Raw genomic sequence first — 26,766 nt, forward strand, 5'->3', positions numbered from 1 at the left:
CACAGTGAGGCACTTACAATGGAAGTGAATGGGGGCCAAATTTTGGAGGGTTTAAAGGCAGAAATGTGACACTTATAATTGTTTAAAAGCACTTACATCAATTACTTCTATTAAAACGAATGTATATTTTGAGCTTTAAAGTTGTTCAAGTCATTGTTTTTAAGTTTTTTCATGGTTGCGCTATGTCGTGTATTGACGCTGACAACCACCCCTGAAGTCACGAGTTCGAATCCAGGTGTGCTGAGTGACTCCAGCCAGGTCTCCTAAGCAACCAAATTGGCCCAGTTGCTAGGGAGGGTAGATTCACATGGGGTAACCTCCTCCTGGTCGTGATGAGTGATTCTCGCTCTCAATGGGACGTGTGGTGAGTTGTGTGTGGATCGTGGAGAGTAGCATGAGTCTCTAATAATCTCTAATATTATGGGTGGGCCCGTCCCGGCCCACCCTCGGCTACGCCACTGATTTGAAAGTTTACAGATTGGCCCTGACTTGTTTGTTTGTTTTCTTTGTTTTTTAAGAAAAGGAGGAATGAGTCAAACTGTATTTTTGTGGCAATTAACATGGTGCCACAAATGCTGTCGACTAAGCTTAGCTTGTACTAAACCCAGAATATACCTTGAACCTCTAAAAAACGCAACAAAAAAAATAAAAAAATAAACAGCAGTACACGACCGTCGGAGGAACGCGTTCGTTGTGGATGGGGCCCTTCAGTTTTGTTAAAATAATGAATATTTAAAAATGTATACAATTATTATAGCCTACATACGAATTATAAATTCGAAGCTTTTTGTATTTTGCATGAAAATATATTTTTTTAGTTTTATAAAATAAATGGAAACTTATTATAATTATTTTTTATAAATGAACGCGCAATGACGTAACGCTCATCCGCGCTCCCTACGCGGATCACAACAACAGGGGCATCAGTCACGTGACCGCAAGCGACCGCCCAGCTGGCGGAGCATCACGTGATTACACCGATCGGCTCCGCTGCAATGTCATCGTCTTTATTTATCAATATTATCGTCCTTATGACTCATTTGTACTGACCGAGCACATTCAAGTCTGGAGCCCGAACATTTATTCAATGCTCTCGGATTGAAACAGACGATATTAGTGGCCTGTGCACGAGAGACAGACAAGAGTAAGAGAGTAAGGTGAGACACGTTTGTTTTCACACCTGCTACTAGAGTTTGTATTTGTTTCTGTTTATTTTAGTGTGCATTTGTTTTATATTGTGTTTTGGGCTAATAAATAAGCTGTTGATCCAGTTCTAAAGGCCTGTGCATTGATCAGATATGAGAAAACAGATGCATAATAGTCAAAACAATGCACTACCATGCATTTCATATAGAGATGAGAAAGCAAATTAAAGAGAAACAAACAATGCACAAGGCTTACATTAAGGCTTGTACTATCCCATTTAGAAATGGACTTAGCTGTGTATTTTAATGATCATATAAAGTGCTTAAATTCCAAAGAATATGATACAAAAATAAAATAAAATGAGCTTACTGTAATGACATAACATCAGTTCAGACAGACAGCCACATGATGTCATTGCCAGGTATGTGATATTTATCCTGCTTTGTGTTAATAATGACCTTTAAACATGCCTTAAAGGGTACGCTCAAATAATAAATAATAAAAAAAAGACTAAAAAAATGATTTACACGTTTTTTTAGATTTACACGTTTCAATATCGTAGCAAAATTCCATAAAATTGAGTTTATTTTTAACTAAATTAAATGAATATAACTTTTTAATGAAAATAGTTTTATTTCATTTTGATTAAGATTACAAAAAATGTAAGAAAAAATGCGTATTTGTTTATTCAATAAAAAATTTATTCTGATTTAGTTTGAGTGTTTAATTATCAATCGGGATAATAACGGTAAGACCAACATAATAATTAGCTTTCTTTAATGAGCATCAAGTATAATAGATACAAATTAAATTGGACACTTTTCATTAAATTATTTGTTACATATAAAAATAGGCTACTTGTGATTTAATTCAGGGTGAATAATTGGGACACCTAATTGTAATGGTAGTTGACATTAAATACTTTCGGAAAGTTGACATGTCCTGTGGTGTTGCATGCTATACTCCATCTAAAACTATTATAAACAGCATTTGTTAATTCTGTATATACACTTAATACGCCCACCGTTTAATGACCTCATTCGATATGAATCACTTAGATTGCATTTCTCATTTTTAGGTTGTTTTGGATAAGCGTCTGCTAAATGAATGTCTGTGGATCTTTGTATTATCCATTAAACTCACTTGGATGAGTTTGAAGTGTTGGACATGACATTGTTGACTCAACACAGATGCTCACACAATGTTTAACTAGGTTCCCCCGCACTGATCCATATGTGTGTTTGATCTTGTCAGTGTGGCACACAGATAAGAAAACTGCTATAATAAGAACTACAATGGCAAATATTTTGTTTGTGCAACTTGTTTAATGCTTGTAATATCAGTCTTATACTCTGAGTATGTGGGCTGGATGTGAAACACTCAGTTTGTTTACAAACTTAAAATTGCTTCAAAATTCCGGGATTAGCTCCGATATCATTTTCCTTTAAGTAGTTTGAAGTCTTCTGCACTGATCTGGTGTTTATTTCTTTCTCTTCCAGGTTGTGTATGTTGAAAATGGCCATTTGGCAACAGTTTGGATTGCTGCTCTGGAAAAACTATGTTCAGCAAGTACGTATATCTTCATCCAAACGCTACAGTGTGTGTTATGATATTTTTATTTTGTTTCAAATCTGTATGACGCACTTACTCATGGTTACATTTGATTCTGTCTTATACCACGGGTCTGTTGAATGCTTGATTCTGATTGGCTGATGGACATTCTAAGGTGTGCTGTTATTTTTCAAATATACTCCCGACTATGAAGTAGTTCCAGGTCTTGACTGCATAACAGTTCCAAATCACTTCGCCAAATTATTTCAGTTATTTTAAAGAGCCCTACAGGCTACCACAACAAAATAACCATATAAACAAAGACTTTGGTTAAGTACATTGGATAGGAATTACAAACAATGTCTATAATATCCTACATTTATTTCAATTTCGATTGAAAAGCATCCTTGCCCCCTCTCTCTCTCTCTCTCTCTCTCTCTCTCTCTCTCTCTCTCTATCTCTATCTTTCTCTCTCTCTATCTTTCTGTCTCTCTCTCTCTCTCTCTCTCTCTCTATCTTTCTCTCTCACTCTCGTCTCGCACACACACACACACACACACACACACACACACACACGTACAGGCTACCACAGCAAAATAACCATTTAAACAAAGACATTGGTTATAGTAAATCAGTTAAGAACTTCAATCAATGTCTATAATATCCTACATTTATTACAATTTTGGTTGAAAAGTGTCCTTGTCTAGACACACACACACACACACACACACACACACACACAGATAAGACCAACAAATAAACGCACCCCTGTGACTTCATCACTACAACAGTTTCTATTATCTGAAAAAACTTTTAATATGTGAAACTTTGTTTCAATGTATTTTGACTTAATCAGCCTCACATAGCTAAAGTGGAAACACCATTCTACCCCTCCCCCTCTCTTACTTACACACACACACAACCTTGTTACTCCTATGCATAAAAGCAGCTCATCCTCCGTTGCTCGTCCTAAAGGGACGTTTTTGAACTAGCAACGAAGGCTCTGACTGAATCAAAGCAAGCCGCTGAATCCGTGGCGGAAGAAAGTAGTTCCACTCACGAGCGTTTTAGGGACAAAAAACTGAAAATGTCTTGAGATAAAACCCTGAACGATGTCTTAAAATAAAGCACACCCAAGGTGGTAACAGGCCTGAGTCCATTATTATGGCCTTATTACATAATCATAGAGTAAGATTCTGTCAAAAGGATTATTGGGCAATAACAGACAAGAGCTCGTCACACTATGCTTCATCCTGGGTTAAGCAACGCTCCACGCTTGGCAATTTGTTTTCGAAGCCGAATGATTTGTGCTGCCAAATGTGTACAGTATGAAGAATAAGACTAAATGTCACGGTGAGTTTTTGACAACCAATAATAAACTAAACAATGCGTTCCACATGAAATATTCATGTACTTCAAACAGTCGCATAAACGTGACCGCAAAAGAGTTTTTGTAGAAGTTAACAAACCCCATTTACATGGCGCCTTGTCCACATAGACACGCATTAAAACGGGTTGCATCCTAGTCCTTTGACCAATTCATGTTATTAACCTCATGAATATCCAAATATGAACATTAATCCTGGGTTTACAAATGCACAGTGTGAAATGTTGAGCTCAGTCGCATTCGTGACATAATGTTGATTACTAAAAAAACGTATTTCGACTCGTCTGAGTGCAGTTGGATATGAATGTTATAAGATGATCTGTTCAGTTTGAATCATAATGACAGTGTATATATATATATCCAAGTATGGGGGTATAGAAGCCCTTGTGATGGGGGTTCAGGGGTATCTCCAGAGAGAAACTTTTGAAAATGTAAAAGTCTGAATGGACCATTTCTCTATTTTCATTTAAGGGAGAAAGACTAAACTAGTCATTGTTTTGTCTTTCATCCTTGTCAGAGATGATGACATCTGAATAATTTCACAAAATTAGAACTGAAATCTATTAGTTTATTATTAAAGGCTTGGCACATGCGGATTAATCAAACTACATTTAGAAAGAAAAAAAGTTACGGTCTAAAGGCGCTCTGGAAACACGCACCTCATGTGGAGGAAGCGGGTCCGGCCCGGGCACCAGTGAAGCGTGTTTCAGTGCTAGAGAATAATATTCAAGAATGCAGCGCAGAAAGATCAGATATGATGTAACCGGTTCAGTTGTTTTGTCGCGCTGCTCACTAGAGACGATGAGAGGGCGTAACCGTCGTCATGATGTCTTGCAGTCAAGATGGAAACAATCTGGGATCTGGAACGTAGCGGGGCAATAGCAACTTCATACAGTCTGATACTGCGTTTCCACTGACGCGGAAGAAATCCACACAAAGCCGCTCCCAACGCTAGGGAACCGCTTGCCACGCTGTCAATTTTACAATCCACCTCGCGAGCTTGACGCTCGGCTTCCATAGGAAGGAATTGAAAGCGCTCGCTCACATTCGCTCAGCACGCGCCAGTGGAAACATACGACAGGAAAGCCAAACTGCTAGTGTTTTTAGCAACACGCATGTCTAGATGTAGAACACAGGCTAAATATTGAGAATTACTCAAAAGCTTATCTTCGATATCGTGGAGTTATATATATATATATCGCGATAAATATTGATATCGTTTTATCGCCCAGCCCTAGTCTGATCTTTTATTTAATGAAGCAAAAATCTGGGTTACAGTGAAGCGTTTACAGCGGAAGTGAATGGGACAGATTCGTAAACATTAGTAACTTACTAACCGCTTAATAACCTTGTGTAAAACTTCTGGATTTAAACTAGAGTTCGACCGATTGTGGATTTTGCTGATGGGATAACTGAGCTGGTGGAGAAGACAGATAACCGATTAATCGATGGGATGTTACACATTTTTCTTAGTCTATCATTACTATGACGGGTACAGACATGGAGGCTACAAGAGTCCAAAATGAGTAAAACATTTTTTGAGAAAAAAAATTACGATTTGGTGCTTAATGCTGGACTTCAAACAAGACCGAAACACACCAACGAGTGTGACTAAATTGCTCTTTATTTAAGTATTTTTTTATAGCCTATACAGTATTTTCATCAGATTAAGGATTTTGTAGATAAATGCATATTTCCCCAGATTTTGAGACATGGTGTTTGTGATGTAGGGGCATGTTTCTATATAGTCACTAGGATGAATTAAAAAAAATAATATCAGCAACTATTGTCATAGATATTTTCAGATAACCGATAGATCCAAAAAGCAACTATCTGCACCGATTAATCGGCCAAACCCGATATATACGGTACAGCTCAACCTTTTGGCCCCATTTACTTCCATTGTAAGTGCCTCACTGTAACTCTTCTTTGGTGGTAATCAACATTATGCCACAAATGCTGTCGAGAACTGTTTGTTCAGATAATTGGCAGAATTAATCCTTAAAAGCAGCTGATTTGATGAACTAAGCATATTAAAAGATATATGTAAAGGTATTTCAAAAACCCAGCTAACATGATACCGATCCATACGCCAGTCGACTTTAAACAATTAGACATTGAAGCAAAGCCCTCCTGCCCTCTTTAAAGAAACAAGGACATGTTCTGTGGTTTGCTGTCAGTATAATACTCAGGCATTTGGTGTCAAATGTAATCATTACCCACGTTCGCCTTATTTTAACTTGGCGGTACTTTGGGTCTATTAAATTACTCTTGTGTGCCTTCCTGTATTTGACGTCATAGATAACATTTGAGGTCTTTTTTCTAAGGAAAGACAAAAAGTGGTCTGTTTATCATTGCGTGACTGTACGTATCTGTTTCTCGCTCCCATTATGCTGTACATTTGCTCTGTACACTTGTGGAGGTTTGCTGTATTGTGTAGGATCATGTACAAGTTAAAGCAATCTCAAATGAGCTTTCAAATCAATCATTTGAGCTCGATCAAAGTGCTGCAAGATCCCTCCTGATACAGGGCTGTTTGCTCACGGTTCGGCCCCAGCTGTTGCTAGGAAACTCAAAGTCAAAGCAGAGACATTAAACACGGGTCTTCATTGATCGGAAGTCTCCGTCTGGGGTTCCTACATATTTATTTTTACATATGGCTCATGTGTAATGAAACATGACTCTTAAAATTAATCAGTGTGACATTCACCATAATGCAAACAAGCTTACACTTAAACAATAACATTGCTTTCCAGATTAGGCTTATTTTAAGTATAATAATTGTAAAATCATCAATTCCACTGTGATTTGGGGTTTAATAGAAACCTATTGTAATTGTAAGGATGTTTATTATTATTATTTGATATTATTCTGCCCTAAAACTGATCGTACAGACCAAACCGTAAGTCGTAGAGAGGGCCGGTAGCCCCCCAGAGTACTGCAGCGTATCAACGTTTCGGCAAGATTGGCCTCAAGGTGGCGCTATAGTGATCATGTTTACGTTTTGGCCCATAAATCCTAAACTGTTTGTCGCACACTCAAGTGCCTATCGTTGCATTCTTTGGCTCAAGACAAACAAAACATATATATATATATATTAATTGTAATTATAAAGATGAAATAATTATTTTTGTTTATTGCTTAACTCCAACAGTTATGTCGAACCTTGGCCAAACACAAAAAAGCAGAACATTTTGTTTTGTCTTTTTTTTTTTTATGTTGTTTTAATGTTTTGTATTTTGTTATTTTAAGTGTATTTTTGTTTAGTTTAGTTTTTTTGTATTTTATGTTTTGTAGTTTTTGTTGTTGTTTGTGTTTTGTTTTGTATGTGTTTAGAGTTTTGTCTTTTTGTTTTTTAAGTTTTGTAGTTTTTTGTTGTTGTTTGTGTTTGTTTAGAGTTTTGTCTTTTTGTTTTTTAAGTTTTGTAGTTTTTTGTTGTTGTTTGTATTTGTTTAGAGTTTTGTCTTTTTGTTTTTTATTTTTTAAGTTTTGTACTTTTTTGTTGTTGTTTTGTGTTTGTTTAGAGTTTTGTTGGGCAGTTATTAAAGGGTTAGCTCGCCCAAACCAGTCGTAGTGAGGATGTATTGAACGCGTCCGTATGGGCTCATGGTCAAATGAGTGTACTTTGAAAGGCTCAATGCTCGACTGCGTGAGACTGAATAGTCGGTGGAAACACGAAGTATACCCTAGCCTTAAATGATGACAGAATTATCATCTTGAGTTGAACTAATGCCTCACTTAAAGTGATAGTTCACCCCAAAATTGAAAATGTAGCCATTGTTTACTCACCCCCGTGTTGCTGTAATTCCAGATGGTTTTCTTTCTTTTTCTTAACAAGGGAGAAATTGTGAAAAAAGGCAAAAGGTTCAAGTTTTTTCAACAACAAAAAAAAAGGATACAAAAGTAAAATTCAGAAGTCTAATAAATGACTGTATTCAACTGGTCACAATAAACTGCCATTGAATCACATCACTGAGCACAAAATTGTTTTAATTGTATTTCTCCCTTTGTGTTAAGAAAAATAAAAAGTCTTGTGTGGTTATAACAACACAGGTGAGTAAACAATGTCTGAATTTTCATTTTTTGGTGAACTATCCCTTTAAGGTTCAGCTTTTAACTCCTGTCAAATCACACCATTTTAAAGGTTGTGTTAAAATTTGTATAAATGCTCAACTTGGGTTTTGTCAGTGAATATACCTAAATTACCCTCCGTCTCATGGACCATATCTCCTTTGTCTGCAGAAGCGTCAGATCTTGGTAACTCTGGTGGAGATCGCTCTACCTTTGCTCTTCTCAGCCGTCCTGATTGTCCTGCGACAGAATGTGTCATCCACGATCAACCCCAATATAACGCACTACGAAAGTTTCTCTGTGAACGAGCTGTCGGACAAGCTTTACCCCCGTTCCCTGGATCTGCAGCTGGCCTATGTGCCTGGCAATGCCAGCGTGGTCCAGAGAATCGCTGAGGATGTTCAGCAGAGCCTGAGGTCATGCATCAAGTCCGGTAAGAGATTTTGATTTTCGCTGCACTCTAAACTAATCATATTAGTGGTGTGTTCACGTCATGTTGGGATTAATGTAATTACAGGATTCGAACTTGTGCAAAATTGTTCACGTCTTCTTAAAACTCGTAAATTGAAGTTGTAATCTCCAAATGCTGTTAAAAAACACGGTGAATTGACAGTTGGCACGTCATGTAAGAAGACCCAATGGCAGCCGCCTCAGTAGTTTACATTCAGTATATTTCTGTCTTATATCATAGCCGGTGTGACTGGGAGCACTTTTTTGTTCTTTAACATTTAGCAAGACTATATGTGAATTAAAGTAGTGATTAAAGCTGCACATAGATGTTTTTTGTTTGGTGTTTAGTTTTAGTTTTTGGTTTAGGTTTTTGTTTAGTTTTTCGTTTTGATTTGTGTTTTTGTTTAGTTTTAGTTTTTGTTTAGTGTTTAGTTTTAGTTTTTGGTTTAGGTTTTTGTTTAGTTTTTCGTTTTGATTTGTGTTTTTGTTTAGTTTTAGTTTTTGTTTAGTGTTTAGTTTTAGTTTTTCGTTTTGTTTTGTGTTTTAGTTTTTTGTTTTGTTTTGTTTTGTGTTTTTGTTTAGTTTTAGTTTTAGTTTGTTTTTAGTTTTTGTTTAGTGTTTAGTTTTAGTTTTTTGTTTTGTTTTGTGTTTTTGTTTAGTTTTAGTTTGTTTTTAGTTTTTGTTTAGTGTTTAGTTTTAGTTTTAGTTTTTGTTTAGTGTTTAGTTTTAGTTTTTGTTTAGTGTTTAGTTTTAGTTTTTCATTTTGTTTTGTGTTTTAGTTTTTTGTTTTGTTTTGTTTTGTGTTTTGTGTTTTTGTTTAGTTTTAGTTTGTTTTTAGTGTTTAGTTTTAGTTTTTCGTTTTGATTTGTGTTTTTGTTTAGTTTTAGTTTTTGTTTAGTGTTTAGTTTTAGTTTTTCGTTTTGTTTTGTGTTTTAGTTTTTTGTTTTGTTTTGTGTTTTTGTTTAGTTTTAGTTTTAGTTTGTTTTTAGTTTTTGTTTAGTGTTTAGTTTTAGTTTTTTGTTTTGTTTTGTGTTTTTGTTTAGTTTTAGTTTGTTTTTAGTTTTTGTTTAGTGTTTAGTTTTAGTTTTTTGTTTTGTGTTTTGTTGTTTTGTTGTTTTAGTTTGTTTAGTTTAGTTTAGTTTTAGTTTTTGTTTAGTGTTTTAGTTTTAGTTTTAGTTTTTGTTTAGTGTTTAGTTTTAGTTTTTGTTTAGTGTTTAGTTTTAGTTTTTAGTTTTGTTTTGTGTTTTTGTTTAGTTTTAGTTTGTTTTTAGTTTTTGTTTAGTTTTAGTTTTAGTTTTTGTTTAGTGTTTAGTTTTAGTTTTTGTTTAGTGTTTAGTTTTAGTTTTTTGTTTTGTTTTGTTTTGTGTTTTGTGTTTTTGTTTAGTTTTAGTTTGTTTTTAGTGTTTAGTTTTAGTTTTTAGTTTTGTTTTGTGTTTTTGTTTAGTTTTAGTTTGTTTTTAGTTTTTGTTTAGTTTTAGTTTTAGTTTGTTTTTAGTGTTTAGTTTTAGTTTTTAGTTTTGTTTTGTGTTTTTGTTTAGTTTTAGTTTGTTTTTAGTTTTTGTTTAGTGTTTAGTTTTAGTTTTTCGTTTTGTTTTGTGTTTTTGTTTAGTGTTTAGTTTTAGTTTTTGTTTAGTGTTTAGTTTTTGTTTAGTGTTTAGTTTTAGTTTTTCGTTTTGTTTTGTGTTTTTGCTTAGTGTTTAGTTTTAGTTTGTTTTAGTTTTTGTTTAGTGTTTAGTTTTAGTTTTTGTTTAGTGTTTAGTTTTTCATTTAGTTTTTTGTTTTGTTTTGTGTTTTTGTTTAGTGTTTAGTTTTAGTTTTTGTTTAGTTTTTTGTTTAGTGTTTAGTTTTAGTTTTTGTTTAGTTTTTTGTTTAGTGTTTAGTTTTGTTTTGTGTTTAGTTTTTGGTTTAGTTTTGTGTTTTTGTTTAGTGTTTTTGTTTAGTTTTAGTTTTAGTTTTTTGTTTAGTTTTTTGTTTTGTTTTGTGTTTAGTTGTTTTCTTTGTTTCATGTTTTTGTATGTTACTTCGTTTTTTTTTTAATATTGTTTCTGACTATTACTAAACTGACTATTTAGTAACGGCTGAATAGTAATCCTCGTTCTTGTGAAACTCTCGCGAGAACACATTTGCTGTAACCAGGGGGTAAGGTCAGGGGCTGTCAGACCGAACACCACAATGGATCAGATTGCAGGTGTCTCAGGTTCTTTTAACTTGACATGGCATCTTAAAAACATGCTGCAATTCATAACACAAGTCCGTGTTGCATTCACACTGTTGCCATAAGCGGCGCTGTAGCGGATATTAGTGTGCACTTTCCACTTCTATGGTGAGTTTTCTTTCAAGTCAACTACTCTCATGGCGGAGCAACAGTTTGAAGAGATTATTGTTGAGCAAGTATGTTAAAGTCAGTATATTTATAGCAACTTAATAATAGCCAGAATAATAACACATCCAGTTTAACGAGGCAGACATTTGAAGGTATCTCTATCGCCCCCTTGTGAACTGAGGTTTGTTCCTGCCACTTTATGTTGATGATGCTGTCATCTCCACAATATTTGTACGAGGAGTTTCCCAGTAGTTTAATGAATGAATGGCTCTGTCGTGACCTTCCTATAAACATCTTGCCAAGTTTTCCAGACATAAATATCTTCTACCTGTCCCTTGAATTCTCTTGGTGTTTATGTTTTTATGAGCTGCTATAAAAGTCCCGTGGTTAAGGGGCATATGCCAATGGTGATTCAGATAATGAATGTTTCTCTGCTCTGTTGTGATGATGTGACTCATGCCCGACCCGGTTTGTGTCCTCTTGGATCTGAACAGATGAGATCCGTTATCAGCTGATAATGATATCCTGTCAGGATTAAATCACTGATTGAACATGCTAGTTTAAAAGTGTCTGCAGTGGCTGTTTTGTTTTTGATCTCCGACATAATGAGAAGTCAAGTGATTTGTGATGTTGCACTCAGTCTTTTTGGATAACTGGGAAGAGGAAGTTTCAGAGTAATGCAGAATTTCTCTGAAAAATTACAGCATGTCAGGAAATGAGTTACATTTGAACTCTCTATTTTACGAGTGCGATCCGGCTGAAACATCATCAGCAAAAATCCATATTTGGCATCGAAAATGAGTGAAATGTAGCACGTTACACATGGAGCCACATTGAGAGCCACATATCTCTGGGATTTAAGCATGTAGGGCCTATAAAATTAGCATCAGGTGGTTTTAGGTGGCTCAGTGGCTAGCACTGTCGCCTCACAGAAAGAAGGTCCTGGGTTCAAGTCCCGGCGCAACTAGTGCATGTTCTCCCTTTGTTTGGGTGGGTTTCCTCTGGGTTCTCCGGTTTCCCCCACAAGTCCAAAAAGTGAATTAAGTGAATTGGAGACTTTAAATTGCCCCATGTGAGTGAGAGTCCCCCACTCAAAAATAAATAAATATATATATATATATATATATATATGCGGACTATAGCGTACCCTGCACCTACCTGGGACAAAACGCTAGGAAAGAGACATTCCAACTTTAGAAAAAATAATACAAAGTCGTCCCCCCTATTTTTGGACCATTGGTCATCATTGGTGTATAATGCAACAAGGGGTGCTGAAGTTTACTGGTTTTAGTAATATACCTACCTATAATGATCTTGGCACCTTTCCAAGGTTATTTGTTTACCTTTAGTTTTGCTCCACAATCATAGGCGTAAATTGTCATTTTGACCTCCCTTTACAAAATAAGCGATTATTTAGTTAATATTGATCCATGACATTTAATAAGACTTTTGCCATCAATTCTGTATTTTTCACCACATTATCACACATTTTGAGCCGGCTACCTCTGTCTGAGTTGAAATGACCCAAAAACCTTTTTGCATTTGTGTGGAAGTCCAAAATAGCTGAGCTTGTAAGTAGTAACGTTTTAAGAGGACTTGAAGGCAGAATCAGTGCTAGTTGTGGTTAACGTCGTGATGAGAGAGAACAGAGATTAAAAGGGGAACAGAATACAAAGAGTCTTTCGGAATAGTTAAAATCACAAGATTGGGGATGTTTTGGTGAAGACAACAAGATGAATCAGCACCAAAAAATTGCATGTACTGTGGGATCCAAAATAGGTCTGGGTGATAAAACCATATAGAAAAAAAAAATCTGTTTTCGATAGCATGATAAACATTTTGAATAATTTTCTATATTTAGCCTACAAGATGATCGGATCAGGTATGTGTCACTAAAAACACAAGCAGTTCGGCAAAGTAATGCACACTACGAGCTAACCGAATCACAGACATGAAATCAGCCTGTTAGGAAGTATTAGCAAGCAGCCCTGCTGTCAAGGAAACCAATCAGGCTCGGTAGCCGCTAGCCACTAGCTAGCTATCTGGTTAATTATTGTTGTTGTGTAGCAAACGAGACTGCACTGACAATGCAATACAACAGCTGTCGACTGAACATATACACTGATGCATAGTGTTGTCACAGGCAAGAACATGTGATGTTTATTGCCGGTTGGCAATCCAGTTTATGGTGCATTTATCTCCAACTACTGAGCTGGACAGTGAGACGTCATAAAGTGTTTCAGTGTAGTCAAACATCAGCTGAAGATAATGAAAGAGGTCACACACACCTTATATACAAGGTAGCTTACCCTGTGGAGTAATGTTTAATTCATTCTTGAGGTCTAACAAACATGTTATTAATTAATGTTATGAAATGTATATCGTATATTGAATGATATGAACAAAAGTTGGGCTGAAAAGTTCCAACATCAAATAAGCTGCTGCAGTTAATCTTTGTTCACTATCATTGGCTTTCATTTAGCACTTGCTCGCTGTTGTGTTTGCATTGCACATTTACAACAGATGCTTCCTGGTTTAAAGTCGACTCGTGGTGACCCTAGATTTGCATGTTGATCCTCAAATACAGGGAGATCATGACAGGCCACTCCTCTAGAGAGGGCAGTCCAAACCTTTCAGGAGACAGTGTTGTTTTTCTGTCCTATTTAACAAGCTCATCTTGTTTCTATTTCCTCAGTTTAAGCTACAGGTGAATTTACAGAGGCAGACACGGTGTCTTAAAATAAACAGTCGTGTAATGTGAGGACAGATGTGTACATGTTTAAGGAATACTCGACACTGCAAAGTTATCACTATTTACCAGTGGTGTATGAAGTACTTGAGTAAAATTCTATTAAATAGAATTGTGTAATATGTTTTATTTTTTTAAATTTTCTCCCCTTTCCCCCCCCAATTTGGCACGCCCAATTCCCAATGGTCTTCGTGGTGGCGTAGTGACTCGCCTCAATCCGGGTGGTGAAGAATGAATCTCAGCTGCCTCCACGTCTGATACCGTCAATCCGCGCATCTTATCATGTGGCTTGTTGAGCGTGTTGCCAAGGAGACATACCGCGTGTGGAGGCTTCACGCTAATCTCCGCGGCATCCACGCACAACTCGCCACGTACCCCACGAGAGAGAGAGCCACATTATAGTGACCACGAGGAAGGTTACCCCATGTGACTCTACCCTCCCTAGCAACCGGGCCAATTTGGTTGCTTAGGAGACCAGGCCCCTAGAATTGTGTAATGTTTAACAAAATTGAAAATATTTTTATTTATTAAATATTACTCAATTAAATTTGATGGGAATTTGTTATGAAATTGAAATGCGTTAATCTTGAAATAAAGTTTTTCAGTGAAAGTACTTTTTAAAAAATTTACTTAAGTACAAAAGTACTTTTGAATGTACTCGAGTATCAAAGTATTGAGCTATTACGACTATCGTTTATTATTCTTTTCATTCCAGCATTTAAAGGTGCACTTGAGCTTTATATTTAATATCTTTTGAAGTCATATAATAACTTTGAGTGAGTAACAGAGCGAAACGTAAGTGTTATTAGCGCTGCACCATTTCAACAAAATATTAATTGTCAATTATTTCCATTTATATTGTAATTGAGATTAATAGAAAGTACATTAAAATACTTATTTTGTCTGGGACGTTTGTATGCCATATACTTGATGTAGGCTACACCAGTGGTTTTCAAACTTTTCGATGCCTAGGACTCCCAAATCTTCTGATTGTGCCCTTGCGAGGACCCACGTTCCTAAAATATATTCTATTAAATTAAAATGGGATTATTTCATGTTTTCACATTAAATATTGTTCCAAAGCAGCTTTACAGAGAATATGATCTTACAACACCCAGTGTAAAATGTAAAGGTGACCAATAGAATAAAATAATCATGATTAATCTCATGGTTTCCAGACAGTCTATGGAAAGAAGATACCGTACTGATATGTTTTTCTTTCTTAACATTTTTATTCGTATATTCTTTTGCAATTTTCGACGGTCCCCCTAGCACCCACTTGCAGCTCCCTAGTTTGCAAGCCCCAGGGCTACACAATCAATCAAGAGAAAACGGTGCCTAAATGGCAAACTTCACATTGACTCACTTAGCAGCATGTAAAACAAAACAAACTTATATACTGAATGAATTAAAAGCAGAAGGCATCGGACATGCCTGTGATTGGTTACAATACTCATCCACTGCTAAAAATACAAATGAAAGAATGGAGCTAAATTCAATGCTTCAATTGGCACTTTTCACAATTTTTTCAGGTTCGAAGTCAAACTCAATTGACTCTTGAACTGTTGCGTGGTGGAAATGCACAAATGGCATATATGGTCACAGTGGACTAAAACCCGTACAACACAAACCTCCCGAGACTAGGCGAGATGAAGTGAGGGGAGGGGGGCTATGAGCGCGCTGGCTGGCCTCCTACACTCACCCGCTCAATCCAAAGAAGACCAAGTGGGTCAGCTGAACCAACTCACAATATTAGATATTTAACCCGACTGCCCCTTGTACAGGCTCTGTGTCTACACCTTAGTCCCCTAGGTCCGGTGGAAACTGGCTGGATAATTTAGGGACAATTAACAATTGGCTCTTGAACTGTAGCGTGGTGGAAATGCACAAATGGCATATATGGTCACAGTGAAATGTAGTTGAATGGAAAAGAGCTTCGGAAAATATCTACTTTTGTGTTCCATGAGTTGAGATGGCGGCACTGTCATTTCGGTCATTTAATTGGATTTAGGACTTAAAGCCTCATCTTTCCTGGTTTTGACTGTTGTTGTTGTTGTTGTTGTTGTTGTTAGCTTTTATATTAACAGTATTTTGTCATGGAAAAAAATACCTAACAGCCATTAAATCATTAACATGCAATCTTTACAGTTGGCTGGCAAACGGTGAAATCAATGGTGTGGTCAAATGGCAAGTCAATGTCCACACCGCTCTTGTAATGGTCGCATAGTTTGATTGGAAAAATAGTTACATTTCAATTCGTTTGAATCAGATGTTATCCATTTAAGACTTTCTTAGCACTGAACTGATTGCATTTAACAATTTGAACAACCATATGATTGTTGTTTGCATTTGCAAAACTCGCCATCACGATTCTAGGGGTGTTATGAGTGGTTGCCAGGGTATTGCCAAGTGGTTGCTAAGGTGTTCTGAGTGGTTTTTAGTGCGTTGCCCCAATTCACCTCTTTTTAAAGCTGCATGATTTGCATCATAAGTCATGATGCTTAACATGCTAATTCTTGAATGAATTGGGGTCAGGGGTTTGTTCAAATCAGAATGAGCAATAGTAATGGTGATGCAAACCTTTCTGATGACCATATGCATGAACTTCATATGGCACTTAAGCCGCGTCTGCCTTCTCTTTCAGTCCGTGGCTTTGAAACAGAGGAGCAGTTTGAGAAGTTTGTGAAAACAGACCCTGAATCAGGGAAGATCTTGGCGGCTGTTGTCTTCGAGCACTCTTTCACACATGATGACGATCTTCTTCCTCTGCAGGTGAGTCATCGCCCCGTCAGTCAACTTTAAGATGGGACAGACCTTTGTTTTAACACCGAATTCCTTTAAACTGGCCCCCAAGTAAACAACCTTTACTTGTTCACCCAGATCAGCCTGTACGACTGCAGTGTGAGCACTTGATGGTATCTGGGTGAATGGCATGAGGAAATGTGCATATTTGTATGTTTTTAAGGCTGTCGATTGAATGCAGGTATTCAGTTCGATTGAATTATTTAAAAAATCAATGCTTTAAACACAAATTAGTGCAATTAATTATGTCCCTCGAACTGCAATATGGAACATTTTTACTATCTGAGAAATTCACATTTGAAGTACCACCTGTTTTCTGCAGGGGGCAGTCCGCAAAACTCCAGCTGTATAGACAACACACATCTTATTAATCTCATCTTATCTTATCTTAATTGGAGTGGTGGCATAGTGGGCTAAAGCACGTAACTGGTAATCAGAAGGTTGCTGGTTCGATCCCCACAGCCACCACCATTGTGCCCTTGAGCAAGGCACTTAACTCCAGGTTGCTCCGGGGATTGTCCCTGTAATAAGTGCTCTGTAAGTCTCTTTGGATAAAAGCGTCTGCCAAATGCATAAATGTAAATGTAAATGTTATACAGAGATCAAACACACTAGGCTTGCTTGACACTAGCAATGGCACAAAATGAGGATGCGTTCTTTCGTGCAAACACCGCTGGATGGAACACGACTCCGAATGCGGTGATCTCAAGATGTGTTTTTCTTAGTTTCAAATGGTTTAAATTGACACAGCGAGCAAAAATGGTACGATTATGATGCAGCGCAACCAAAGTGAGATGCATCAAAAGCGTCCGTCAGATGCATGTGCACATTTACGTATCCTTAAAGGTGCTATATGTAAGATTGACAACAAGTGTTTGAAATGGGTACCTCAGTCCAAATTCAAAATATTGGAGAGTTGTCTGCCCCGCCCCAGACTCGAAGCTCACGCGGGTTGCCAGAATGAGGCAACTCAGCATCCGTTTGAAAGGATTTCTGGACTTTAAGCTGTCTCCATCTTCCAAAGGCATCTCCAATATTTATCATTGCTTTACTACGCCTCTGGTCATGGTGGTTTTTAGATGGCTGGCGAGGCTTTTTAGGTCGGGTGTTATCTCTGATCCGGTTCGTAAATGGAGTGGTGGTGGTGTATTGGGCTAATGCACATAACTGTTAATCAGAAGGTTGCTGGTTTGATCCCCACAGCCACCAACATTGTGTCCTTGAGCAAGGCACTTAACTCCAGGTTGTTCCGGGGGGATTGTCCCTGTAATAAGTGCACTAAGTCTCGCCGGTACAAATGCAACTCGCCGGTGTCAAAATACTATTGGTGAGTGGGCAGTGGTCGGGATCACACAGGCCAAAACACATGCAGAAATTCCGGCCAGGAGAAGCCAGTATTTCAACTTTGCATATTCCCTTATTCTCTAACGACACATTATGGTCATTTTATGATTTAGTGCTGAAAAATATGACATATAGCACCTTTAAGAAGGCCTCATCTCGGACTGATTGATGAATTCAATTGTAAAATGGATTGCTGTGGACTGTAGGCCAATGACTGGCTATTTCTCGATAAAATGGGAATAAACTATTTAGTGGATTCTAATGCCAATTTTTGTGTCGTATTATCAATGCTTTAGTCGTGTGCCACAATAATGTAATGCATTTTAATTATCTGAATTATTATCTTTAAAATATATTTATAATGTTTAAATGTAACTATTTAGATTTATTTAATCGTCATATGTTGAATATTGTTATTTGAGGTGCAAATATTTATATGTACAATTAATTTGACTAGTTAATCAGCGTATCGTGTAACTCATTTGATTTACATTTTTAATCGATTGACAGACACGGCTCCCCAGCGGGACCTGGGGGGGCCTGGCCCACCCGATCATGAGCTTGGCCCACCTTGGCAACCATACTTCCAAAAACATTTACATTTGGCAGATGCTTTTATCCAAAGTGACTAACAGTGCACTTATTACAGGGACAATCCCCTCGGAGCAACCTGGAGTTAAGTGACTTGCTCAAGGACACTATGTTGGTGGCTGTGGGGATCGAACCAGCAACCTTCTGATTACCAGTTATGTGCTTTAGTCCACTATGCCACCACCACTCTTTGCTTGTATATGTAGATATACTGTATATATTGGTAAACAAGACAATATTCTGGTGAAGTAATCATTTTAACTGGTTTATTTTTTATTTATTGTTTTTGCAGTGTTTTGCATCAAAGTAATGAGAATCTTAAAATGTTACAATGCAAAAAAAAATATTATTTTTGGATGAAATATCACCGTTTTCATTATATCCACCCATTTACAAGCCATTCATTATTATAACCAGTAAATGCATCAGCTATTATGGAAGAAACTGTTCTTTGCTGAAGGTTTGTCAACAATTAAAACTGTTTTCCACAGAACCAGAACATGCAATTGAATCTAGCTGAAAGTAGCGGCGGGTCTTTAGCACTCCTGCCAATACCCACAAACAATGTTAATGTCTCCCGCCGCCTGCTAGTGTGTTTATCAACTACTCTTCCTCATACTTGAAGCTATTTTAGTCATATGCTTTCAAAGGGTTCTCCATGTGCCTAATGGTGAGTCGAGGCCTGCTCTGGTTTTTCATTCTCCTATGGACGAGTGAATCATCTCTCTTGATGAACGTTTGGGCTGTGAGTCCTTCACGAAGAGTTTTAATGGGTTTCCGTTGACTCCAGTGCTGGTCCTGTCTCAGCGTCACTTACGAGGTGTGGATGAAGAGAAGATGTAGCTAATCTCTACCATATCTTGTGCACTGTTGAACCACTTAATGCTTATGGTTAAATAACTTTAGTTGCTTTAAAACATATTAATGCATTTTTAATCATACAGTGAAGACTATCGAATCATTGCATTTCATTCCTTTTCTTCCTCCTTCGGGAAATCTGATTGGATGCCCTATTAAATATCGCATGCTAACCGTAGTAGTAAGGGGCTGTTCAAACCCTGCACGGTACAAACCATGAATTTTCTCCATTGTGACGTTGATTAAGACACAAAGCATCAGTATAATAACTGTAATCCATGTTACTTTGGATAAAACAATGTGCTAAATAACTCTTCTTCTCATATGTTGTCAGGTCGGCTATCATCTGCGCTTCACGTACAGCCCCCGAAACGCACCAGGGAGCGAAAAATTTGCGTTTAATCCAAACAACGATCTAAACTGGCACACCTTCAGCCTGTTCCCCCTCTTCCAGCTTCCCGGACCGCGAGAACAATACAGGTCACACGGCGGCACGCCAGGTGAGTCCAAACTGATGCATTGTGGGAAATATTAGGTGAACGCATCTATAAATAAACCCAGTATAATACAGAACTCATTGGTGTCAAGTGAAAAACCCTGTAAAATGGTTTCACAAATGCAATTTTCTTTCCTGTGTTGGCGTATGTTCTGTTGAAACGGGAAAAGGTGGGACATATCATAACTGAGTATTTTAGGAGACAAACTGTACATGCTTTAAACTGCATATATCTGTTAAACGTTTGTGCTGTTGATACATTGGTTCGATTGCTCGGCCCGAAACGGAGTTTGATTGTGGACTCAAGTGTAGTTCAGTGATATAATCCACCAATACTGTTTTATTACAACTGATGATTTCGATTTTGTTTGTTTATATGTCCAATAAACGATACGCAGAACCACTATCTTATAATTGTTCTATTAATGTTTTTTGCACTATGGAAATTAAAGGATCTTTTACCTACAGTGAGTATCCATCCAGAATAAGCTTTCTGCCACCACGATCACCGCGTTAACGATTCATTAGCAGCTTTAAACCGCTAGTTTAGTCTGTCACTACCAACTAGCCGGGGCAATTATAACACGGGTTAACGCCGTTAATGCAATAAAATTCTGAATGTTCACAATGTATTTTCATTTTCAGGAAGATAATTAGATGATTAATATCTATGAAGCAACAGTTTTTTTAGTTATTAAAAAAGGCTGACTTTCTAACGTTTCTATATACCAATACATGGTAATCTGGCATACCGGACATTTTCCCGGTGGGCCGACGCACTTTTGGGCCGATCAGGGGCGGACTGGCCATCGGGAGAACCGAGCGGGCTGGTGGGTCGGCCGCTAAATGGGCCGAATGGTCCGCGATAAGCCAAAATGAGCCGCCGCGTTATGCAGAACGGACCACAAAACGCTGCTGCGTTATGCAGAAAAGGATAGCGAAGGTAAAATCCCGGGCCGATTTCACTTCCCAGTCCAGCCCTGCAGTATATGTTAATGTAATGTAATGTTGCGAGTTTTGCACGGGAGGATTATTTAAAACTTGTGAACACCACTGTTTTTTGTTGAACGCTCAGTTGTGTAATAGCGTCTTCGATGCTGTCATTTATCGGTAAACTTGATGGCAAAAGACTGATAACCGATTGAAACGAATAGTATAAATATCAGTTAAAAACATTGTTAAAACCGATCATCACTTGCACACAAGTTCGGAAAGCGCCAAACAAAACAAACCAAACTCCGTCAGCGCACCAAAAGTGTTTGTGTGAACGCACCCTTTTCTTGTCAACTTCTAAATGTAGATTGCGTTCAAACTAGCAGACAGAGACTCAATGATTAAAAACGTACTTTGTGTGGAGTCAGTTTTTGTTTTCGTGGAGTTTTAAGCTCACACTATTGCACTATTGCATTAAAACCTTCTTTCATTTAGACCTGCATGTTGACTTATATATTTGCCTGCTTTTGGTTACCTCTCACAGAGCAAACAAGATAAAACTGGCCTGTTCACTCACTTCTGCTTCCTTAACGATCTCTTCCTGTCCTCGAGGGTTCCCATGACAGTGATAGCTATTGATTAAGATGTGAGTTGGATTAGTTGGCGTTCCCTCCGTCCGACGGCCCACGGTGCTGCCAGCAGCATCGAACCGCCTTCAGTGATTCTGTTATTAATCATCAGCCCTGTGTTAACGTTAAACTCAGCATCGATCTTGTTTGCTCTTGCAGAGTGGGAATCATCTTTGATGAGTCAAACTCTATTTTTGGAACGGCACAACAGATTATGGCATGATCTCTGCTTCCGTGACTCCTTTGATCTACATTTAATTGCGTTTTAGTTGTGAAAGCGCAAAACTACACCGCAAGTATTATATTCTCCAAAGACCAATATATTGGTTTGACCATTAAACGTGTAAGCATGAACATTTCTATGTAAACTTGCGTTAGACAGACATCTTTAAACATTGTTTCACTGTTTTTCAGTGTCTCGTGCAAAGAACTTTAAGAAAAAGTTATATTCGTGCTCTTTTCGTGGTGCTACGTCAAGCTTTTTTTAGTGCAAAAATGCATTTGTTGTGTACGGCTTATGAGGCAGCATCCTAACCGAAATAAGGGCTAGACTGGGAAGAGAAATAGGCCCGGGATTTTACCCGGAGGGGGGTATGTTCGCTGTCCTTTTCTACATATCGCGGCAACGCTTTGTGGTCTGTTCTGCATATCATTTTAGCTCATTCGCGCGTTCTCCCAATGGCCAGTCCGTCCCTGATCGGCCCCAAAGTGCGTCGGCCCACTGGGAAAAATCCCGGTATGCCAGATTAGCAGTCCAGCCCTGACCGAAATGGAACCCCAGAAGTGACTGATTTGAAATGCTCAATATGGACGGTTGCTCTGATATTTTGTTATAAAATCACTGTAATTTTTTTTCTCATATTTCTGAACAGGATATTTCCGCGAGGGTTTCCTGCTGGTGCAGCACGCGGTGGACAGAGGCATCATGAAGGCATATAACAGCACGGCAGCATCGGCCCTCTTCAAACAAACCCAAGTGCGTCTGTCCCGTTTCCCATACCCAGCGTTCATCTATGACGTCTTCATCCTGGCCATCCAGAACCAGCTGCCCCTTATGCTCGTGCTCAGCTTCACCTACACGTCTCTGAACATCATCCGCGCTGTGGTACAGGAGAAGGAGAGGAAACTAAAGGTCAATATTAGATCAACGTTAAAGGGATAGATCAGCCAAAAATGGCACTTCGGTCATTGTTTATTCTCCTGTTTTGATTGGAGCACTTTTGAAGAATATTCAAGCAGGTCTTTTCCATATAATGACAGTCAATGGTGACTGGAGCTGTCATGTTTTAAAATGCCTAAAAAAGCAGAGGTTGAAGTTGTTCACATAATTCAAGCGCTTTAGAGGTTAGGCAACCATAACAGAGGTTAACATATAGAAATCTAAGGGGCTGTTCACACTGAACGCAGTTTTGCTTCTGTGAGCCATATTTTCCTATTGTTTTAATAAGTAAGCAAGCGTTACGGATGTTTATGACCATTGCACCGCGTCTCACAGTAGTGCCACTACTTCTAGCTTTTTGCTACACATTTGGTTTGAACAGCCCCTTAAAAATAGTGGAAAATAGTCACTCAAAACTGAATTATATAAAGTTTACTGCAGAGTTAAATATGGCTTTGTCTTGTGTATATTTCAGGAGTACATGCGGATGATGGGTCTTAGTAACTGGCTTCACTGGAGTGCCTGGTTCCTCATGTTTTCCATCTTCCTCTCCATCTCCATCTTCTTTGTCACTCTCCTCTTCTGCATCAAGGTAAAATAAACTGTTTGTTTTTCAGAAGTGTGGCATAAAATACTAGTTATGCAAATAAAACAATAAGTGTTTTTTTGTGTGAACAGGTGAGTCCCAACGGAGCGGTTTTGACGTACAGTGACCCCACACTGGTGTTTGTCTTCCTGCTGTTGTTTGCTGTGTCCACCATCAACTTCAGCTTCATGATCAGCGTGTTCTTCTCCAGAGGTGAGTTCCAGATCTACTCCATCAGAGTATTATTTCCTCTTGTAACAGAGCCGAGTGTCTTTATAGCATAATGCCGTTTATACAGTGGAAGAGCTGAACAAAATATAGCACCCTAGATGAGCAAATCGATTAAAAATGTGCTCGCTAAGGAAAATAAATAAGGAGCGCCTTGTCAAAACCACATCCATTATTTTTAACTGTCTTCAACTAGCCGAGGTCCCCTAGGTCACAGGGGTGTGCACGAAATATCACCATTTGCAGAACTGAAACGTCAGTTCACTTCGTCATAATTTTAAGCTAACTAAAAGAAAGCTAATGCAAAATCAAACCACATGAAATCACAACTTTCCCCTCCGAACATTACCCCCCATGCGACACAAACAAGCATCCCAGGTGTCAACTGACAAAGACTCACAAATAGACAAAAGAAACATAAATGCCCCTCCCCGAGAGTCTTCCAAAAAGGCTAAATAGCTGCCCCATTTCCTGATGTACATATCGAGGTTGCCTAGCCTTCTACATGCCATCTCCTCAAACGCCGCTACCCTGCCCAACTCTGCGCACCACTCACGAAATGAGAGCGCATCAGTCGACCTCCATCCCCTGAGGATTACCCGCCTGCCAATCATCACGCCGGTCAGCACCTAGCTCTCCATATATGCATCACCCATATTCAGGTCCGCCCCATCGCCCAAAATACACATTCTGGGGCAAAATAAAAACTGAGTGCCCACTAGGTCACACATAAAGTTCTGAACCCTCAACCAAAATGATTGGATCTTAACACATCCCCGAGAGTTACTGTTTATTAGTAACTTTTACTGTGCACACTGTTTATTATCAGCCCGCTTGAAAACAAAGCTGTTTTACAAGACACAGGGTTCATAAAATGAAGGTTTTTGAAGATCAATGAATTTGCCCGTGTTTGCCATGTTGATGACGTTGTCTAAGAAAGATAATCAGAGTTTTTATTGAGCCAATTAGTACGTCAACATGCACTTTAAAAGTACGATTTTCAGTTTTGCTATTTAAATGTTGCAGGACTTCAGTGTAAAGCCCATTACCTTCATTGATGCAAGTTTCATGTGAGCACTGGGATTGACACGCCAGCCCATAGCTAATCTCCTATAAACCTGTTTGAAAACATTGGCACCTTTTTGCACTAGAGAGCGATTACACGCTCATGGTTGCCAGATTGCACAAATAATAAAGCATAGCACTGGCAGAATATTTCCAAACTGTGCAGCTGCAGATATCTGATTGGGGGATTTCCTCTTGATATCTGACAACCCCAAATACGTTGAAATGTGATTCTGATTGGCTAATCACTGTTATTTAAAGTCTGTTATTCATCAAATGTACAGAATCAAAACATTTTACTTGGATGATTAATTCTGGCAGGGTGGAGGTCGGGGCCGGGTCGTGATTCCGGACACCCGTTCCCTAAGAGAGGGATAAAGGCCGACCAAAGACGGCAGTACGAAAGAGAGAGAGAGATTTATGGACAGCTGTCCGACACCTTTGTGTGTTTAAGTTTCTTATTAAAATATGATTTATATTGTCAAGCCGGTTCTCACCTCCTACTTTCCCTTAATCCCTTTACACTGGTGCCGAAATTCGGAAAGGAGGATGGATGTGCCGTAGTGGAGTTCTTGCCGCTACCATCCACCCCAAAGGAGCAGCTGCGGCCACTCGCTGGAGGACTGAGGAGCCCGGCCGCCTGGAAGCAGACGAATGGCCACCGACCACAAAGGTGGGGCTCCCAACCAACCGCCTGGAGCGGTTAGCGCTGCCAGGGGCGGGGAAGACCCCTACCATCCACCAAAAATGCGGCGGGACGTACCGTCCGCCAGGGGCCAGAGGACTGCCTCCGATCCATCCGGAGGAGCCTGGCCGCCTCGAAGCGGACGAATGGCCACCGACCATGAAGGTGAGGCTCCCAACCAACCGCCTGGAGCGGTTAGCATTGCCAGGGGCGGGAGAGACCCCTACCGTCCACCAAAAACGCGGCGGGGCGTACCGTCTGCCAGGGGCCAGAGGACTGCCTCCGATCCATCCGGAGGAGCCCGGCCGCCTGGAAGCGGACGAATGGCCACCGACCATGAAGGTGAGGCTCCCAACCAACCGCCTGGAGCGGTTAGCATTGCCAGGGGCGGGGGAGACCCCTACTGTCCACCAAAAACGCGGCGGGGCGTACCGTCTGCCAGGGGCCAGAGGATTGCCTCCGATCCATCCGGAGGAGCCCGGCCGCCTGGAAGCGGACGAATGGCCACCGACCATGAAGGTGAGGCTCCCAACCAACCGCCTGGAGCGGTTAGCATTGCCAGGGGCGGGGGAGACCCCTACCGTCCACCAAAAACGCGGCGGGGCGTACCGTCTGCCAGGGGCCAGAGGACTGCCTCCGATCCATCCGGAGGAGCCCGGCCGCCTGGAAGCGGACGAATGGCCACCGACCATGAAGGTGGGGCTCCCAACCAACCGCCTGGAGTGGTTAGCGCTGCCAGGGGTGGTGGAGACCCCTACTGTCCACCAAAAACGTGGCGGGGCGTGCCTCCGATCCGTCCGGGGAAGTGCAGCTGTCGTCCATTAGAGGGTGGAGGAGTGGCACAATAATTTTGTTCATTTGGCACTATCACCGTTATGGCATGTAGGTGCCACACCTTTTTTTTTTGTTTCCCTTCCCTTGTCCCCTCCTTCATCCAGGTAGACAGGGATGACCTGCCGGCAGATTCAGAACAACTGAATATTTTCATATTGTTTTCGTAGTTAACTTTGTGAAATTGTCTACACTGGGTTCTTGTCCAGAATAATCTGCAGTATGGACCGGCATTTATGTCGTTAAGCTGCAAAACGCCAGTATAATGCTCCAGTATCATTACGCGCTTTACTTTCTGTAATGACCACAAATTGTTTCTTATAGTCCTGATCCGTGCACACTCATACAGCTGTTTCATCAGGTTTTTTCAGTGAGCAACAAAGACAAAATAACATGTTCTCTCTCCTGATTATTTCCTTCATATGCTCCCTTGCAATGCCACTCTCACAAAGCTTTTGAGAATCAGTTCTCCATTGTCCCTAACCTGCTGTACCTCTTTCTCTTCTCATCCAGACAAAAACCTTCAATTACCACACATGCCCGTGCATGAAGGCAGTTAACCGCCTGTAGAGAAAACCTCTAGGTTGTTATAATGGCCTCACAAGAAAAGTGACCCTTTTAGTGATTTTGGACTTTTGATGGGTGCTTGTGTGGACCTCCACATACCTGTTATTGAGCTACGTGGCAACTTTAAGAGTTCACTCCTGATGGGAAGCAAGAATAGCAAATTGAACATGCGTCATGTACAAACCCCCCCAATCCATGAAGTTTTACTGTGGTATTGTGTTTGTAAGTGACTCATTATGATAGCTACTGATTTGAGAATGGGTCATTTTACTTGCAAATGTGTTGGTCACATTTCCCTGTCGCTCGGGCACTATT

At 39.3% G+C, this 26,766-nt stretch overlaps 1 protein-coding gene across 1 annotated transcript in view; it reads left to right on the forward strand.

Annotated features, from left to right (window-relative positions):
- Positions 1-957: 957 nt before the first annotated feature.
- abca3b (ATP-binding cassette, sub-family A (ABC1), member 3b) overlaps positions 958-26,766 on the forward strand; it is a 56,634-nt gene continuing 30,825 nt past the window's right edge. Inside the window, exons 1-8 of the mRNA XM_052131378.1 lie at positions 958-1,157; positions 2,646-2,715; positions 8,327-8,588; positions 16,322-16,449; positions 19,607-19,772; positions 22,203-22,462; positions 22,965-23,081; positions 23,168-23,288. Coding sequence (XP_051987338.1) covers positions 2,653-2,715; positions 8,327-8,588; positions 16,322-16,449; positions 19,607-19,772; positions 22,203-22,462; positions 22,965-23,081; positions 23,168-23,288 — 1,117 coding nt within the window. The 5' untranslated portion in view covers positions 958-1,157; positions 2,646-2,652. The remainder of the gene's footprint in view (positions 1,158-2,645; positions 2,716-8,326; positions 8,589-16,321; positions 16,450-19,606; positions 19,773-22,202; positions 22,463-22,964; positions 23,082-23,167; positions 23,289-26,766) is intronic.

This window comes from Xyrauchen texanus, chromosome 8, assembly GCF_025860055.1.
Source record: "Xyrauchen texanus isolate HMW12.3.18 chromosome 8, RBS_HiC_50CHRs, whole genome shotgun sequence".
NCBI classification, from domain to species: Eukaryota; Metazoa; Chordata; class Actinopteri; order Cypriniformes; family Catostomidae; genus Xyrauchen; species Xyrauchen texanus.